A 20,042-nucleotide genomic window follows, 5' to 3' on the forward strand; every position below is an offset into this window, starting at 1 on the left:
AATGAAGGGTGGTGGCCCTTGTTACTCATCATGAATGTTCTGAAGTAGAATCACATTTCCCTGCCCTTCTGTGTGCCCATCACCCCCAGGTTTGCCATGACCATGGAAGATACTTTGGCCAGTGGAATTTGAGTAGAGGTGATACGTCACTTCCAAATGGAAGTATTATTTTCTGTCCCACTAGCTGGAATGCAGATGTAATGACAGGAGCTGGAGCAGCCATGTTAGACCAGAGGTAAGTAGCACAGGTGGAAGATGTGACAAGAAAGAAGTTGGGCCTTCATCTCAGTGTAAAGACCTGCACTAGCATTATGACAGAGAACTGAAGTTGTATTGTATTTAAAACAATGTTATTTAGGTTTTGATTACAGTCGTTGAACCTGTAATGGAACACTCATAATAGAATAACTGATCTTTGTGTTAGCCTTGTCTTGACATTAGGCTCTGAATGAGACAATATCTACTGATGTATACTTAGAAGTGAGTCAAGTGACAGCCCTGTTCTCTGGAAGCTATGCTCTAGGGTGGGATTCAGAAACTGAAACAAGAACAAAGCCACATGTCAGGACAGCTTCAAGATCCTGTAGGAAACTCTGGGAGGGGAACATGAATCAGTCCTGATCTCAGGAGGTTGCCTGAAGCAGGGACAATCCTGTATCAGTCTCCTCATAAATAGACCATGGTGCCAAGTTTCATGTAAAAGTGATTTATTTCAAACTTTTCCCAGAGTGTTTTCCCTTTTGACCCAGTGCTTAAGATATGCGTTTGAGACCTGGTTTGTGAAGATTGCAAATGCCCCAGGGCAACTAAGCCTGTGGGCCACAACTACTGAGCCTGAGTGTTTTAGAACCTGTGATTTACATCAAGAGAAGCACAGGACTGAAAAGCCAGTGCACTGCAATTACAGAGTAGACTCTGCTCACTGAAAATAGAGAAGCCCTGAGCAGCAGTGAAGACCTGATGCTGCTGCTAAGTCACTTCAGGCGTGTCTGACTCTGTGTGTCCCCATAAATGACAGCCCAGCAGGCTCTGCCATTCCTGGGATTCTCCAGGCAAGAACAGTGGAGTGGGTTGCCATTTCCTTCTCCAATGCATGAAAATGAAAAGTGAAAGAGAAGTCGCTCAGTCATGTCTGACCCTCAGTGACCCTATGAACTGCAGCCTTCCAGGATCCTCTGTTCATGAGATTTTTCAGGCAAGAGTACTGGAGTGGGGTGTCATTGCCTTCTGTGCAATGAAGACATAGTGCTCAAAAAAAAAAAAAAATTCTCCCAGGGAAATCAGTGAGGTTTCATGGAAAGTAGGACATGAAAAAGGATGAAACTAGTCTGGGTCTGCTATCATGCAAGTCATGGAGAGGGAAGCTACAGCCTGTTTTCACAGGAACTTGGGACATAAGTTGTGCCTCAAATGTGCCCCAACCCAAGCCTAGGGAGCTGAGATTTCACTCTCCAACTAGAGCCTCCCTCTCATGCTTCAACTAACACCGAACGGGTGTCTCCAATCCCTTGTATTAGATCCTCCAAAGACAAATCAAAGGTGCCACTAGAAGCAAAAGACACCAAAGCTCAGGAAAATGTAACCTCAGATAATGTCTAGATTTTTGCACCCAGTCTGCCATCTCCAGCATCATGTCTGAAATCCTGCTAGTCTAAAGACCTCCATGGGTCTCTACATGTAAGCATTGTTAAAAAAATTTCGAGTTTTAGTTTATATGAGAGTATAGTTGATTTACAACATTGCATTAATATTAGTTGTATGGGAATTTAATTCCCTTATACATACGTATGTATCCATTGTTTCTTGGATTTTTTTCCCATACAGGATATTACAGACTATTGAGCAGAATTCCTGTACTGTACAGTAGGTCTTTGTTGATTATCTATTAAATAAAGTAGTATACATATATTAAACTCTCAATTTGTCCCTCTCCCACCTTTCCACTTTGGTAACTATAATTATTGTTTTGATGGAGGGAACGGTCTAGGTACTCTTTGGATGAGGGTCTGTGCTTGTGAGAGTGGAGTGGCCAGGGAAAGCAAGTCTGAGAGAGACCCATTTGAGATGATGCTAAATATTGAGGAGGACATGGCCATGCAAAACCTGGGAGATTCTAGATGTGGGAAGTAGCCCTTGCTAAGGACTAAGGTAACCAAGTTTAATAAACGGCTACCCTCCATGACCTCATCCCATGCTTCAGTTGTGAGTTAGCATCAATGAGTCATGTCAGCCTCCCCAAGAAGGGAGAACCCGGGGCTATCATGAGGCTGAATATGCTCTGGACTCAGGGACATTTACACAAACTGGTTATCACCAGGAGCATCACGTGCCAGGGGCATCACCTATGCCTCTGACTATCTCCATGTACTTGTTCTCAGGAGAAGAAATGCCAAGGAACTGATAGAGCAAAGAAACAAGTAATGACTTTTGTTTCATCTTGCCCCATGTGATTCCCATGGCCCTTTGACCACATTGCTCTCTGCCCAAAACTCTTTCCTCTTTTGCATCTTCAAAGGTGGCTTGTGCATAACATCAGCACCTGGATGTGAAGCCTGGTGGCTGGAACTCAACTCACAGTCAGCTGGGGCCCAGAGAGGTCCAGCCTTGTCCTGTGTTTCTGTCCTTTTTCTCCAACCAGATTTGTAAAGCAAAGTCCCTATAAAATATAAGGGTGATTGTAATTATCTCAAGGCCTTTGAATTTCCAAGGTCTCTTTGGCACATCAAAGAGAGAACACATCCCCTGCATCCAGGCTAGTCTCAGACCCCAACCTCACTCAGCCAGTGGTTCCCTGAGAAAACATAAAGCACATACCTAAGTTACCAGAAGGCTGAAAAGAGAAAGCTTCTCGCTGTAAATGCATGTTCATGTTACCCAGTCAGCCAAAGGTCTGTCTTCTGTGAATGAGGAGCGGGAGCTCTGGGGATCTGAGTTGGGAATGATCAATTACCACCTGCATGACTACCTCCTAGAGTCACTACAGCTGGGGCTCCCCCACTGGGCCTGGAACTCAGAAGAAACAGCCCTGAATATTGCTTTCCTGCTCCTACACAGAGGCAGGTGTGCGGATAAAATCGGAACCAGACTTGAGGGGCAACAGGAAAGAAACTTCCACTCTGGCGCTTGCAGACATCTTAGAGCTACCCAGCAGTGGATGCAATTGAGATTTATCTCATCTTTCCCTTCCTGGAAGTCTCCTAGCCTGGGAACCAGAGTTCCTGGGTCCCAAGTCTTCACTAACTTACCAGCAGCTAAGGTGAGTCATGCACCCCAGGGTTCAGTTTCCCATTTCTTGGATGAGGGAGGCTGGACTTGGTCCAGAACATTTGTTCCAGATTGAGGCTCAATGCCAATCAGTGAACAAGTGGCTCAGAGGTAGGTGTTGCTGGGGATGATGGTGGTCAGGGAGATGCAACTGTCTGGTGAAGTTCTTGGGTCCTGGGCTCAGGGCTGAGAGTGGTAGACCACTTGGCACACAGCTTCTTTGACACCGAAGTCTTAGAGGCCTTGCTCCCTGGAACTTACCATCATTTGGGTTCTGTGGGATGAGATCAGGTAGTTATAAGTCAGAAGTTACCACTGCGGAAGCTTGTAGATTCCTCAGCGGAAACCCAAATTAGGCTGATGAATCATCTCTCCAAACAAACTCTGGGAACAAGATATGCCAGGACTCTTAGACATCTTTTGGATGATCTGCCATTTGCTCTCTGGCTTGGGATGATGCCCACTCTTAGAGTGGAATCAAAGGGCCTCTGGGGGAGCCTTTCCCTCTCCCTGTGACTCATTAGCAGTGAATACAGCTCTCTCCCCTCCACTTCTGTGGCAGGAATTCCAACAGGAGTTACGTGAAATCCAAGTTTAACCAGAAGACTCAAGAAGGTCTTGCCCTCAGGTAGGCACAATTCTTTTCCCAGTGCATCTTCCTTCCCTCCTGGGTCGTGTGCACGCTGCCCACCTCCTGGTTACTGGGTTCTGAATTCCTCCTCCCTTCACTTGTAGATATCTTGGCAGTCCCACCTGTGGCTCCCTCCCTACCCAAGCCCAATCCTTCACCTGCAGATGGCACTAAAGAAATGAAAACCAAGACGGGTGTTCCCAGTTCATTCTTTCTAAAAATGTATGCATTCCTTCTGCTTCCAGACCCTGTCCTGAATCATCAACATCTCCAGCTAGATGATTTCAGGTTAGCAGAGGAATGGAAATGCAGATGGAGGAGGAGAGTGGTAAAGGTGTCAGGTGTGGGGGACAGTTTTCTGACGACAAGAGATGAATTGGAGTAAGGAGCATGTGGTCCTCCAACCACTCATTCATTGGGAACCTGCCTGAATCTGTTATCTTGGGCTCCTCAGGCTATCACTAAGACAGAAACTTCAAAATGGACTTTCTATAAACTTCTTACTGCAAAACAATTTCAAACATAACAAATATAATAAAGAAGAGTGTCATGAACCCTATATTTCATCATTCAGCATCAATAACTACAAAACTAACCTCTTAGTCCTACAGGTTGTCATAGACTGGAGACTATGCAACATCAAGGTGGTGACCAATTGAGTTCCCAGCAGAGACATTCTTGACTTGCATCAGTCTTTCTCTTGTTGGTATGTTCTCACATGTGGTGATTGAAGGGAAGGAAGAAGTGGGAGAATAAGAGAGAAAAAGAGGGATAGGCTAATCCCACCATGAGGGACCACCATCAAAACCCCATGTCAACCTGGGTACCTCCCAAAGGTCCTACTTCCTAATACCATCACATTGGGAGTCAAGGGTGGACACAATTCAATCCATAGCAGCTATGCATAACATAGCAGCTATTTTTTTTAAATCAAGACAGACGATCATTTCATTCTCTCTTTTAACTCTTATTCATTTTTTCCTGAAGGGTTTTAGGGACAAGACATACATTTCACCAAATGTACATAATGAGTATTTGTGGTAGAATGATAGGATATGAAAAAAAAGTTCTTTTGTTCCCAAGAAAATGAACATTTTATATCCAGTCCATGTGCAAATTTCCCTGATTCTCAAAAAAGCAGATGTCTTTTCACAGTTTATTGAAAGAATGTAGTCATATGTTGCACTTGGTTCATATCACAGCTCAGATCATGAACTCCTTATTACCAAATAAAGACTGAAATTGAAGAAAGTGGAGAAAAGCACTAGACCATTCAGTTATAACCTAAAACAAATCCCTTATGACTATACAGAGGAAGTGAGAAATAGATTTAAGGGACTAGATCTAATAGACAGAGTGCCTGAATAACTATGGACAGAGGGCTCATGACATTGTACAGGAGACAGGAATCAAGACCATCCCCAAGAAAAACCAATGCAAAAAAAGCAAAATGGCTGTCTGAGGAGGCCTTACAGATAGCTATGAAAAAAAGGGAAGCAAAAAGCAAAGGAGAAAAGAAAAGATATACCCATTTGAATACAGAGTTTCAAATAATAGCAAGGAGAGATAAGAAAGCCTTCCTCAGTGATAAATGCAAAGAAATAAAGGAAAACAATAGAATGGGAAAGACTAGAGATCTCTTCAAGAAATTAGAGATACCAAGGGAATATTTCATGCAAAGATGAGCTCAATAAAGGACAGAAATAGTATGGACCTATCAGAAGCAAAAGATATTAAGAAGATGTGGCAAGAATACACATAAGAACTGTGTAAAAAATATCTTCACGACCAGATAATCAGGATGGTGTGATCACTCACCTAGAGCCAGACATCCTGGAATGTGAAGTCAAATGGGCCTTAGGAAGCATAACTGTGAACAGAGCTAGTGCAAGTGATGGAATTCCATTTGAACTATTTCAAATATTGAAAGATGATGCTATGAAAGTGCTGTACTCAATACACCAGAAAATTTGGAAAACACAACAATGGCCACAGGACTGGAAAAGGTCAGTTTTCATTCCAATCCCAAAGAAAGTCAGTGCCAAATAATGTTCAAACTACAGCACAATTGCACTCATCTCACACGCTAGTAAAGTAATCCTTAAAACTCTCCAAGCCAGGCTTCAGCAATATGTGAACCATGAACTTCCAGATGATCAAGCTGGTTTTAGAAAAGGCAGAGGAACCACAGATCATATTGCCCACATCTGATAGATTATCAAAAAAGCAATAAATTCCAGAAAAACACCTACTTCTGTTTTACTGACTACGCCAAGCCTTTGACTGTGTGGATCACAATAAAACGTGGAAAATTCTTAAAGAGATGGGAATACCAGACCACCTGACCTGCCTCTTGAAAAACCTGTATGCAGCAACAGTTAGAACTGGACATGGAGCAACAGACTGGTTCCAAATAGGAAAGGAGTATGTTAAGGCTACATATTGTCACCCTGCTTATTTAACTTATATGCAGAGTATATCATGAAAACTCTGGGCTGGAAGAAGCACAGGCTGGAATCAACATTGCTGGGAGAAATATCAATAGCCTCAGATATGCAGATAACACCATCCTATTGCAGAAAGTGAAGAAGAATAAAGAACCTCTTGATAAAGCTGAAAGAGGAGAGTGAAAAAGATGGCTTAAAGCTCAACATTTAGAAAACTAAGACAATCGTATCCTGTCCCATCACATCATGTCCAATAGATGGTGAAACAGTGGAGACAGTGGTTGACTTCATTTTTCTGGGCTCCAAAATCACAGCAGATGGTAATTGCAGTCCTGAAATTAAAAGACACTTAAACATTGGAAGGAAAGTTAAGACTAACCTAGACAGCATATTGAAAGGCAGAGACATTACTATGTCAACAAATGTCCGTGTAGTCAAGGCTATGGTTTTTCCAGTGATCATGTGTGGATGTGAGAGTTGGACTATAAAGAAAGCTGAGTCCCGAAGAATTGATGCTTTTGATATTTGGTGTTGGAGAAGACTCTTGAGTTTCCCTTGGACTGCAAGGAGATCCAACCAGTCCATCCTAAAGGAAATCAGTCCTGAATGCTCACTGGAAGGACCGATGCTGAAGCTGAAACTCCAATACTTTGGCCACCTGATGCAAAGAGCTGACTCATTTGAAAAGATCCTGATGTTGGGAAAGATTGAGGGCAGGAGGAGAAGGGGATGACAGAGGATGAGATGGTTGGATGGCATCACCAACTCAATGGACATGATTATGTGTGGACTCCGGGAGTTGGTGATGGACAAGGAGGCCTTTCATGCTGCCATTCATGGGCTCACAAAAAGTTGAACACAACTGAGCAACTGAACTGAACTGAAGTTGTTGAACATAGTGTCAGATTTCTTTCTTCTTTTTCTTTTCGTTTTCTTTGGTTTTGTTTTTGATGGGCATGATTTTTGTTTTTCCTTAGAAGATATTCCATTCTGAATGTAGAGTCATAAGTCTGAATTTTAAAGCCACTTATGTAATGTGTTGTTATAGGTAGCTAGTCAACAACTTGATGCAATTAGATTTATTAGTCTTTGTTCTCAATTTGTTCAGTTAAGTTCAGTCCTTCAGTTGTGTCTGTCTCTTTGCAGCACCATAGACTGCAGCATGCCAGGCTTCCTTATCCATCACCAACTCCCGGAGCTTACTCAAGCTCATCTCCATCAACTTGGTGATGCTATCCAACCATCTTATCCTCTGTCTGTCGCTTCTCCTCTTTCCTTCAATCTTTCCTAATATCAGGGTCTTTTCCAATGAGTCAGCATGTTTAGTATGCATTCAGTCTCTTTTTAAATTAACCAACATGAATTCAATTCCTCTCTGTTACCACTGCACTCCCAACTCTAGGCCAGAAACAAAAAACTGCAGAGACTGAAGGCTGATTCCAGCACATTGCTGTGGAGATTTTGTTCCCACTTATTTTTTGGGAAAAAAAAATAATTGCTAACATTAAAATCAGTAGATTGTACATAAATATACAAACTTCTGATTCTCTTGAAAACATGGCCAGCTGGTCTGCTTTCCAGCATGGGTGAAGTGGAGGAAAGGCTGCTCCCAGTGGTAAGGCCTGTGCTGCCCAGATTCCAACATGGTCACCTAGTCCTAGTATCATATCTCCTGCCTCTTGGGGCCATGAGTTTGTAAGAATGAGACTTCTAACTCTCTTAAGATAAAGACTACTTTTGTCTTGATCAACTTTGACTTTGAAGCCTTTAACCTAGAACCTAGCACACAGTTCTTCCTTGTACATTTGTTGGATGATATAAAATATCTTGTGGATGCATATGACATTTCTTACAATACTGAAAGCATGCAATTGAAGTACTGCTCTGCCCTAAATCTATGATACAGACTGGCATCATAGGTGACCCTGATGTCTGCCATTAGACCCACTACCTAAAGCCAGTTGTATGTCCCTGGGCTGTCCCTGAAGTCTTCACTTTGCCATTTTTCAACTTATCCTCCTAGCAATCTCTTCTTCAATGAAGACAGCAATGCATATCTCATGAAATGGCTAGGAAGATGACATGAAACCACGAGTGTCAAGCATGGCCCCTAGTATCCATTTTCATGATGCATTTAGCAGTTTTTTTTTTCCAAGTAGGCAAGGTTCTCCGTCTTCTTAGATGTCTATGCAGATCAGTTTGATTTTCCAGCCAAGATTCAAGGAAGAGATTACAGTCAATTCTATGTATTCTAAAAAGCTTCAAAGTCCACTCGCCAAGGACACGGATGAAGGTAAAGATTTTATCAAGAGCTTTATGTGTGTGTGTGTGTTTTTTTTTTTTTTTTTTCAGATCTTTTAGTGGCCTAAAGGGGAAAACTAGTGTAGGTCAGAGCATATATAATTAGGGGCTCCCGGTCAGACTACATGCTAAGAACCTAAACTTTCCTGAGTACTTGGAGCCAGGAAAGAAGCATGAAGTGGGTTGTGCTCCTTGGGCTGGTGGCCTTCTCAGAGTGCATAGTCAAGTAAGTACAGTGACAGTATGTCACATCATATTCCTTTCTCAGATTTTTCTTTTTATCTGATTATTTTTCCACCCATCAGGTTGAGAAGAGAATGGAATATTTCCCTAAGAGTCTTAAAGTTCAACTCTTACTTATGATAAGTAACTTGCTATAGGAACTGTGGATCCCAAGGTCTTGGTGTAGATTTGGGTTGCACAAATCTTGAGGTTCAGTCATGTCATGACTTGTTGAAAATACAACTCCTTGCAACTGTTCAGTGCACAGTTTATGCAGATGTCGATGTGGTCATGTGGAATAGCACTTTTCTCCATTTTATTCAACATGTCCTCTTTTTTCCCTGTCTACTTCAGTGTGTATATGTCTATGTCTGCATCTCTGTATCACTATCATTTATCTCTCCATCTCTTTGGAAGTCACTGGGAGTGTATTTCTCTTTGTGTAGTTTTCTTTTAGTTTTTCATTTTACTCTTACTTCCTTCTCAAGCCTCTGAATTTCCCTTCCTTGTTCTCTATATCTTGGATTCTTCTTTCAAATCTCTCTTCTCTTTCAACTTGGAGAAAGATACACTGTTTTATATACACTGTTTTATATCTGACAAGCAGTGTGACCAGACCAAACTCAGAAACCTCTTGCATTTCAAATTTCTCCCTTGTAAAAGAGGATAAGAGTCCCCCTTCTACCTCCTTCCTTGAGGTTCTATGAGAAGGGATGTGTGGGATGGCAACAGCAATGCTAATGGCTGTCATTGTTGAGACTTCCTATTAATCAGGTACCTTATATACATCACTTCACTTATCCCCAAGATATTCTATTTGGAGGGTTTTTTTTTTTTTTTTTTTTTGTTACATTCCACAATTTTGCCAAAGGGGAGACTGAGACACCACATGGTCATATGGCTTACCAAAGACTGCAGAAAAGAACCTGTATTCAAATCTATGTCTTTGCCATGGTTATAGGCATAAAATTCTGATAATAATGCGCCTGATAAAAATGATTAGAAAATACACAGGGCCATTACAATGACAGTTATACCTTAACACTAACAGCTAATTCTAGCATCTTCTTTGTTTTCTTCATCAAATGCTTGGTAAAAGAATACCTCTAAGGCGAGTGAAGACCATGAGAAAAACCCTCAGTGGTAAAAACATGCTGAATAGTTTCTTGAAGGAGCATGGTAACAGATTGTCCAAGATTTCTTTTCGTGGCTCAAATCTAACTACTCTCCCGCTGAGAAACATCAAGGATGTGAGTATTTTGGGAGGATTGTGCTCCATAGAGCCTCCTGGTGCTCTAGCCTAGCATGGGGCTCATCTGGATGTGCCAGGTGGGATGTTGGGGTTGGGGTTCCTGAAAGAGGCAGAGACACTGGAAAACAGGGGCCCTAACCAGAGGAGAAGGCACTTTCATCCTCAACTGTTGGTCTTTGTGACTGGGTTTGGCAATTAACAGGTGGCAGGTAAATATCCATTTCTTTGTCAAATATGTGTCATTAGTTTGAGGGTGATTGTTCCTTCCGAAGTAAGTGAGCCACTCAGTTACAGATGAAGTGTGAACCATCACTGATCAAATGGTAGAACCAATTGCAAAGCAATTGTGAATCCCTAGGTAGAGGAATTCAGTTTCCACAGATGCAAGAAAAACAATAGTAAAAATTCACTGAACTTGTATTCCATGTAAGGCCATAAGAATCTAACACAGTTCTTACTGTTTTTAGATTAGAAAAGGGCTTATTTTGTCTTAAGGAATGCCCATGCCATCCTGAGAGATTGTCAAAGAGTAAATACATGTCAAATGAAAGGGTCACCTGTGTGGTGTTGATTGGATGTGGTCTGAGTTTAGAGGGAGTGGCGGGGGTGATCAAGAAGGACCTCCTGGAGAAGGGGGTGATAAGGCTGGGTTTGAAGAGATGACAGAGCTTCTCAAATGAAGGCACCAGGATTCCCTGGGTGTCCAGTGGTCATGGAGGCCCAGTTGTTATGCCTCTGGGCTTCCCATGCAAGAGGTACCACTTCAAAGCCTGGTCATAGAGTAAATATCCTGCATACAATGTAGCACAGGAAAAATATATCAAATGCAAGCACCTCTGTGACCAAAGTCCGTGAGATGTAAGGTGGTTAGAAAGTGATCTTAAGAGATATGTGACACCCAATGGGAGGCATCAGTGTGGGAACAGAGGGTAGCCAGTTCTGCACTAACCCACTCCCTCCTTCTCCCTGTAGTTGATGTACGTGGGTAACATCACCATTGGAACACCCCCACAGGAATTCCAGGTTGTCTTTGACACAGGCTCATCTGACTTTTGGGTGCCCTCCGACTTTTGCACTAGTCCAGACTGTAGTGAGTACAGATACCCTGTACCCAGACCATCCTTCACTTGCCCTGCCTCCCTGTTTTCCACCCTTGGCACCTGATGACACTTATCTCTTGTGTCTACAGTTACACACGTTAGATTCAGACAACATCAGTCTTCCACCTTCCGGCCTACCAATAAGACCTTCAGCATCACCTATGGATCTGGGAGAATGAGAGGAGTTGTTGTTCATGACACAGTTCGGGTAACAATGTAACAAATGCTGAGTCAGGACTGGCTGTGGAGTGACCACTGCTTGTAAAACAGATGCAGGACCATCTTGCAGGATCCTTCCTAGCCTAACTCCCATAGATATTGGCAATCTTACCCACAGGATCGTGTCTCTGGGGAGGTAGTGCCCGTGGTGACACAGGACATAGCAAATCAGCTAACCCAGAGAGTGGCTTGTGGTGTGGACTTGCGGCTCCTCTGCCCATGAGCAGTTCAAGGTTCATTTTTCTGAGAGCAAGAAGAAATGATAAAAGCACCCACTTTTATATTCACAGACTGTTCCAGCCACTTTCAGGTGATAACTGGTTTAATCCTGCAACAACCCCACATAGCAGTTACTCTGATTAGCTCATGAGACATATGAGGAAACTGAGGTGCAGACAGCAAGGGCCTTGCTGAGGGCACACATGTGGTAAAAGCTGGAGTTAGGCTGGCTTTTCAGGACTGAAGTTGCTGTGGGTGTTTGGGGACAGGATAAAACTGATCTGGGGACCCTAGGGGCAGTCAAGGGCTTCTGGTATCCAGAGTGGGAAACTGGAGGCCTGAGAAGTCAAGGGGCCTGATAAATGAGTTCTCAATCTAGAGGACCCTTGAGATTCTAATAAACCTATGGCCTGCCTCCCCCAAAATACTTGAGTACTTCCCGTCTCTCTGTTTCTCTCTCATACACACTTACAGAAATATACAAATATCCCCAAAAGTGAATTCCCCAGGGAGTAATTGCATAGAACCCTGCAAGCAAGATTGTGTTTTCAGCTTCTGTCTTCCTTGACAGATGCATACTCCACAGTACATTACAGAGAATGCAGTCCATTCCTGTCATTAGGTCACAGTGATGCCAAAGAGAAAGCGATCTTGCTCTTGATTGTTTTGTCCATAAGGTGGCACCAATGGGACCTGACCTGACTCTTGGTTGTCCCACCTGTACAAAGCCAGGAGGCCAATTTGACTCACTCAGGTGGTGTTTTTCAGAGGGGCAGATTTTTAAAATTCACAGCCTTTCTCAAAAGGAACCCAAATTTTCCTCCCAATTTGGTCTAACCATCTATGGGCCACTGAAGACAGAGCACAGCCTCAATTCTTCTCTGAGGATTTAATGGCAAGGCACCCCAGCCCAATCCTAGCCCCACTTCATGTATCTGTAAGTGGGAACACTCTTCTCTCCCACAGATTGGGGACCTTGTAAGTACTGACCAGCCGTTCGGTCTAAGCGTGTCAGAATACGGGTTTAAGGGCAGAGCTTATGATGGCATCCTGGGCTTGAACTACCCCGACGAATCCTTCTCTGAAGCCATCCCCATCTTTGACAAGCTAAAGAATGAAGGTGCCATTTCTGAGCCTATTTTTGCCTTCTACTTGAGCAAGTAAGTCTGAGATGGACAATTACTTTATCCAAATTAGCTGTAAGATGCTTTCAGGTGCATGAAAATAATAGAACACTTGATAAAGAAGTATCCTGAGAGATGATCTAAACCAGGATAACTATGGCCCCAGGGCCCTACCTGGCTTCACCCTTGGCTTTTATAAATAAAATTTTATTGGAACACAACCCTACTTGTGGGCTCAAGACCAGTAACTTGGTCTAGGGGGGTGAGTGAGGAGGAAGGCTGATGGAAGGCAACAGGAAACAAGTTGAAGGAAAGGCATTAGGATTTGCTTATGAAATTGATAAGGAAGGAAGGAAAAGGTGGATATGGAAAATGGTGGATATCTTTCCTTCTTCATTAGCATTTCACTGGGAGCCCAGGACCAGATACCCAACTTATGGAGCCATTGAGAAATGAATGTGTGGGGCACAAAAATGTGGGACTCCTTGTTCAAGAAATATTAGGCATTTCAAGACAGGGAGAGCAGAGGTGGGGTCCCTTCTGAGTGTGGTCCCTTTGGACAGTGGAGGTCACAGGTCAGTGGAGCCAATTCTAGGTGACCTGAGCCCATACCCTTAGAATTGCCATTCTTTGATTTTCCTGAAAAATGACAAGCTGGTCAAGGAGAAAGCCAAAACACTTCAGCCCCTGTCCTCTAAGGGTGTCTGAGCATTCAGGTCGCTGGAGGTCCAGGGCATCTTCAGAAAACACAGTGGGTGGAGCCCAGTCAAGTGATTCAGCTTCTAATCTCCTCTGTGCCATTCATTAGTCAGTAACAGACCTCAGTCTGGATCTCAATGTTTCCTAGAAGCTATATCTGCATCTGTACATGGGGACATTATTAGGGCCTTGATGGGTGGACAAGCACAGCTCTCAGACAGTGCTGTTGTTACTGTCCTCCAAGGATCACCTCCTCACTTCTCTCTACAGAAAAAAGCGGGAGGGCAGTGTGGTGATGTTTGGTGGGGTGGACCACCGCTACTACAAGGGAGAGCTCAACTGGGTACCATTGATCGAAGAGGGTGACTGGAGTGTACGCATGGACGGGTAAGCACATGTGTACCAGAGAGTACACATGACCCTCCCTCTGAGGGTCAGCCCAAGTGATGCTCCCACTACTGTACATGGACACAGGCAGACACACACAAATGCTTTATCAGACACACAGTCACACAGACATACAGACCACCCACAACGACACAGAAAGACACACAGACACATGGAAACAAACAAGCTGACACATATAAACCTACACAGAGACACATAAAAACATGCATAGCTAGTCAGAGACACATAAGCACACACATAGACACAAACAAACACACATACAAACAAACAAAAAAGCCCATAAATACACAAACAACCCATGGGTTAATAATATCCAGGCTTTCTGACCAGGGATCTGACAAACATCCTAAAAGGGTCCAGAGAGGTCTGTGCAGCTGGGAGAGGGCTGCACCCAGTGCCTTTGAGGTGGGGAGCATGGTTAGAGGATTCTACAGTGTGGTGAACAGAGGATCAGGGAGAATTTCACCAGCCTGAACAAAGCTATGATAAGATGACCGACTGTCCAGGGCTACCTAGGATGTAGGAAATTCCCAGTACAGATAAATGTCATTTTAAAAACAAGGATATTCCTGAGAAAATAGGGAAAACTGGTCTTCTTAGGGAGCAGCTACCCAGCAGTAAAGAGAGCTTGGCTGCAGTCTTAAGATGTGAAAGCAACTAATAAAAAAGACAACCCACGTTCTTGGGCACACAGTGGGACAGGGTCTATAACAGAGAATCTGGAAGGTGGGATCCAGGAGTGCCCTGAGGACAAGAGACATAATTGATAGGATTCTGTGTGACACCCTCAGACAAAAGCTGATCTATCCTTTGGTGTTTCTGTGGGCTAGTCATGCATTTCCTGACAAGGGTCTCAGGGTCTGAGCTGGTTGTAGGAGCAGTGCTGGGAGACACCCTCTCCCAGAGGAGCTCCTCTCTCCCCCTACTCTGAGAATCTGCTGCCCCTGCAAATCTCCATCTTCACACTGTAGTTGACCCATTATTTGTTCCCCACCAGATACAGCTCTCTGGATGTTTCTTTCTTTTTTTTTTTTTTTTATTCTTCCAATTTTATTTTATTTTTAAACTTTACATAATTGTATTAGTTTTGCCAAATATCAAAATGAATCCGCCACAGGTATACATGTGGCTGTTTCTTATTGTTTTCTCAGTCTTCATTCACTCATTGAACACACAAGCATTGGGCATCCACTGTGTGTCAGACACTTTAGGGAGGCAAGGAGAATAAAACTCGCCCTCACATCTAAGAAGGCAGATATACATGATGTGACCTGCCCACATAGTGAATTGTGACTTTGGTACATGCTAGACATGAGGAGGAGAAGGCAATGGCAACCCACTCCAGTACTTTGCCTGGAAAATCCCAGGGACAGCAGAGCCTGGTGGGCTACCCTCTCTGAGGTCTCACAGAATTGGACACGACTGAAGTGAGTTAGCAGCAGCAGCAGCAGACATGAGAAAGGATCTACAGAGATTGACCAAGACAGGAGACTGATAAACACCGGGGGAAAGACTTCCCGAAAACAATACAATTAAACTGGACTCTGGAAGATGAGAAGTAATTTGCTAGTCAAAGGGGAGTGGAATCTTCTAGGAAGGAAGACCAACTTGTGTAAAGGTAAAAAATATCCTGGTGTATTCAAGTAGTGCATTCGAGGATGTCAAGAAAGGTGCTGTGTTGAGAGGAAAGGAAAAGAGGACCAGAAACGAAGCTGTTTACTAGACAGTCGGGAAGGGGACAACTCTGGGGAGACTCAGAGTGACCTTGATGTCTGCTTTCTTCCATTGTCTCTCAGCATCTCCATGAAAACAAAGGTAGTTGCTTGTTCTGACGGCTGCGAGGCTGTTGTTGACACTGGGACATCACTGATAAAAGGCCCAAGAAAACTGGTCAATAAAATACAGAAGCTCATTGGTGCCACGCCACGGGGTTCCAAGGTGAAGGGTCATGCCCCAGGGTCACTCCCAGTCTCCATACACAACAGGGATCTCCCGGGCCAACCTCTCACCCTCTGTTTCTAACAGCACTACGTTTATTGTTCTGCGGTCAATGCTCTGCCCTCTATTATCTTCACCATCAATGGCATCAACTACCCAGTGCCAGCTCGAGCCTACATTTTCAAGGTGAGGGGACAATTCTGAGGGTTGGTTCTCAAACTGGAGCTTGCAGGAACCCTTGGGCTGCTGCTGGGAGGAGGGCGCCCTCTGGAGGCCATGTCACACCATTGCAGATGCTGCTGAGCCCTGTGGCTGGGCCAGTGCCTCAGACAAACCCAGTCACTTGAGAGTAAAGGGCTGTGTGGGACACCGATTTTCCTGAAATAAATGTGGAGATGCCACACCATATGGCATGGTGGGAGTCACAAGGAGAGGGGAATACTAAGGTCCTCAGTCCTCAAAGAGCTTCAGTTCTGAACATGTAGGTGCATGAACATGAAATTCAGCTCTAGCAGTCCCTGAAATAGGCCATGTTGCAAGTAGAATGGCTGGGGACAGTCCCAGTGTGCTGTCCTAGCATAAGTTAACAGTCTCTGTTCCTTTCTCGAAGTTTTCTTGGTTTGTAGATAAATTACATGCTCAGCCTAGTTCTTGGCTTCATCTTCCCCTTGCTCTGGCCAGGTGCCTCCTTTGTGAGTTGGGGTACCTGACCCCTCTGTGGGGAGGTTGGATCCTAAGGAGAATAAAGGGTTCACAGTGACTGCTCAGCCTCAGCACAGGGTGGAGGCTTCATGTCAGCTCCCTGTGAGAGTTCAGAGCAGGCTGATGGGCTCAAAGAAGGCTTTGAGGAAGAGAGGGAATTTCAGGAATTCTAAAACCACAAACTCATTGAGCCATATGGAGGGTTGCTTGGTTCTAGGCAGAACTGCACTGGATTCCATGCAAATGGCATCTCAAGGTGGTCTGCACTGGGGCACTGGGGACTTACTAGGGGTGATGAGGGCTACAGACTGACCAGTGGGGATGGGAAACAAGAGTATATTACCCAACCAGGCCTGAAGTGGCCAAAGAGGGTGAGTGTGGGCCAAAGGAGGCTGCTCAGTGTTCCTGAGTTAAGTCTTCAAGAATGTGTTGTGGGCACTGCTCTATTTAAGATGGATAACCAACAACAAGTTACTTTGTAGCACAGGGAACTCTGCTCAGTTTTATGACAGCCTGGATGGGAGGGGTGTCTTTGGAACCAAGGTACTCGGATACATAAAGTTGAGTCCCTTTACTGTCCACCTGAAACTCATAATATTGTTAATCAGCTATACTCCAATACAAAATAAAGTTTTTAAATAAAGTACAGATTGTGGGGATGCAGGAGGAGAACCAGCATTCTCTGCAGAGAAAACAAGGAGCAGGAGTCGGAAGGAAAGAAACAGGGAGAAAGGGGAACTAGGGACACGTCTGTTCTTTTCTAAAAAATTATATTGAAGTGTGCCTAATCTTCAGTGTTGTCTTAAGTTCTGCTGCACAACAAAGTGACTCAGTTATACATGTAAATATATATATATATGTTTTTCATGTGGTTTATCACTGAATATTGAATATAGTTCCTTATGCTCTACAGTAGGACTTTGTTGTTTTTCATTCCTCTGTTTCCGCAACTCCTAGTCCTCCACTCACCACATCCTTCTTCATGACAACGTCATGTCTTGGACCTCTTTGGTTTTGGATGAACTCTCATATCCTCTGCTGCTGAGAAAACCCCTTGATACTTACTAAAAGAGAGAAATAAAACAAAGAATTGTGCTGGGTCTGGATACTGGGGGGAGTCACCGGTAAGGGCTCATGCTGACTGGTGTGTGTCTCTGACTCCCCCAGGATTCTAGAGGCCGCTGCTATACCGCCTTTAAAAAGCAACGATTCAGTTCGTCTACAGAGACCTGGCTCCTGGGTGACGCCTTCCTGAGGGTGTATTTCTCGGTCTTTGATCGAGGAAATGGCAGGATTGGCCTGGCACAGGCAGTGTAAATGCTTGGAGTGGTTCAAGAATCAGTAAGGCCGCTTCTAACACACACTCACTCACACTAGGGCACTCCTGCCCAGGATGGTGGTGAACTGTATTTAGTGGTCTGTACACCCTATTCTCAGTGAAGAATAAACGGTTTCACTCTTAATGGTGCTGAAACAAATGGTTGCCCCTGTTTGTGTCTGAGAGTGAAAGATCTAGAACCAAGTCTGAATCAAAATTGAGAGAAGCCCTACTCCAACTGGCTTCAAGGAAAAGGATTGAAATCATTGAAATGATTCTGGGAATCCAGGACACAAGAATCAGAGCAAATACAAAGATCTCAGTGACTGGACCCAATAAATTAGAAGTCATCAATTCTCTCTCACTCTTGCTCTTTCCCTTCGCACTTCTTTGGTGGTCTTAGCCTGGCAACTTTCTTCCTTAAGGCTTCTACACCTAGTGAGGGAGTCCAAGCTACCTGGCCTAGGGTGTTAAATCCTGAAGGCATCACCTAGTAAGAAAAGAAGATTGCAGACATAGTTCAAGGGTGTTCTCTGAATGACCCACCTCAGATCACATGTACAGCCCTAGATCAGCCACCCTGGCAGGAAGATGGGGTCTTATCACTGGCTTTACATGGTCTTAGGCCCTGACCAGGCAGCACACATGATTGTCAATTTCCTCCAGAACTACATAACTGAAGCTGGGGAGGGGCACCCCCAAGGATAGCGACTGGCAGATGGTCTAGGCCCTCGAAGAGTTTGTGATGACCCACCAACTCCACCCCCTCCTCATTCAGAGGAATTATAGGGGTAATGAAATAGACTCTCTTTGTCCCATCTCAGATGAACTTATCACTGGGCTTCTCCTCCAGGGGACTGTGGGTGAGGTACTTCATGCAGAGCAGATTCCCTCTTGTTCCCACACCCCAGTCACCAGCTCTCTGCCACATATGCCTGCTCTGTCCTTTCCAGTCCTACTTGGTAAGTGGTGGCCCCAGTGGATCCCAGAGCCATCCCCCTCCTCCAGGGCCCAGAATGCCCCTCCCTTGGCCTCCATGCTGCTGGGGAGAATGCAACGCATGTATTAGGAGACCCAGGGAACACATAGCCTTCAGCCTTTCTGAGCTTCTCCATGGGTGGGGCTACAAACTGTTTGCTTGGAGCTGCCATGGTTAGGCACTTTTGCAGTGGAAGCATCCATTCTTTCCCCCTGGAGGCCCTCAGTAGGTGCCTCAGCTGAGACAGCAGTGGTCAGAGGTTGATTTCCTTTCAGATTGGTTTGATCTCCTTGTTGTATAAAGGACTCTCAAGTATCTTCTCAAGCACCACAGTTCAAAAGCTCAATTCTTTGGCATTCACTGTTTCTTATGGTCCAGATCGCACATCTGTACCTGATTACTGGAAAAACCATAGCTTTGACTCTACAGACCTCTGTAGCAAAGTGAGTCTCTGCTTCTTAATACACTGTGCAGGTTTTTAATAGCCTTTCTTCCTTCCAAGGAGCAAGTGTGTTTTAATTTTGTCGCTGCCGTCAAGGTCCATAGTGATTTTAGAGGCCAAGAAAATAAAATCTGCCACTGTTTCCACTTTTCCATCATCTATATGCCATGAAATGGTGAGACTGGATGCTGTGAATATTGAGTATCTTTTTGTGAATAGTTTTTTGAATGTTGAGTTTAAGCTAGTTTTTTCATCTCCTTTCCTCATCGCAAGGCTCTTTAGTTTTTCTTTGCTTTCTGCTATTAGGGTAGTGTCATCTTCATATCTGTGGATCTTGATACTTCTCCCAGCAATCTTGATTCTAGCTTGGGATTTATCCAGACCAGCATATTGAATGATGTATCTTACATATAGGTTAAATAACCAGAGTGACAATGTATACCTTGTCATGCTCCTGTCCCAATTTTAAATCTTTCAGTTGTTCCATGTCTGATTCTAATTGCTGCTTTTTGACCTACATGCAGACTTGTTAGGAGAAAGGTAAGGTGATCTGGTACTCCCATTTCCTTAAGAATTTTCCACAGTTTGTTGTGGTCCACAGTGAAAGGCTTTAGCATAGTCAGTGAAGCAGATGGAAATGTTTTTTCTGGGATTCCCTTGCTTTCTCTATGATCCAATGAATGTTGGAAATTTGATCTCTGGTTGCTCAAACCAGTTTGTATATTTGGAAGTTCTCAGTTCATGTACTGTTGAAACTTAGCTTAAAGGATATTGAGC

General features: G+C 44.0%; 1 protein-coding gene across 1 annotated transcript; it reads left to right on the forward strand.

Annotated features, from left to right (window-relative positions):
- Window positions 1-8,801: 8,801 nt before the first annotated feature.
- Window positions 8,802-17,843, forward strand: LOC147342122 (pregnancy-associated glycoprotein 1-like). Its single transcript, XM_086384142.1, has 9 exons — window positions 8,802-8,869; window positions 9,965-10,115; window positions 11,090-11,207; window positions 11,307-11,425; window positions 12,622-12,815; window positions 13,749-13,865; window positions 15,683-15,824; window positions 15,912-16,010; window positions 17,694-17,843. Exons 1-9 carry the CDS (start codon window positions 8,817-8,819, stop codon window positions 17,841-17,843), a joined length of 1,143 nt encoding a protein of 380 aa, XP_086240268.1. The 5' UTR covers window positions 8,802-8,816.
- Window positions 17,844-20,042: the final 2,199 nt, after the last annotated feature.

This window comes from Bos grunniens, chromosome 29 (genome assembly GCF_055505025.1).
Source record: "Bos grunniens cultivar Pamir isolate PY7600 chromosome 29, Bosgru_T2T1.0, whole genome shotgun sequence".
NCBI lineage: Eukaryota > Metazoa > Chordata > Mammalia > Artiodactyla > Bovidae > Bos > Bos grunniens.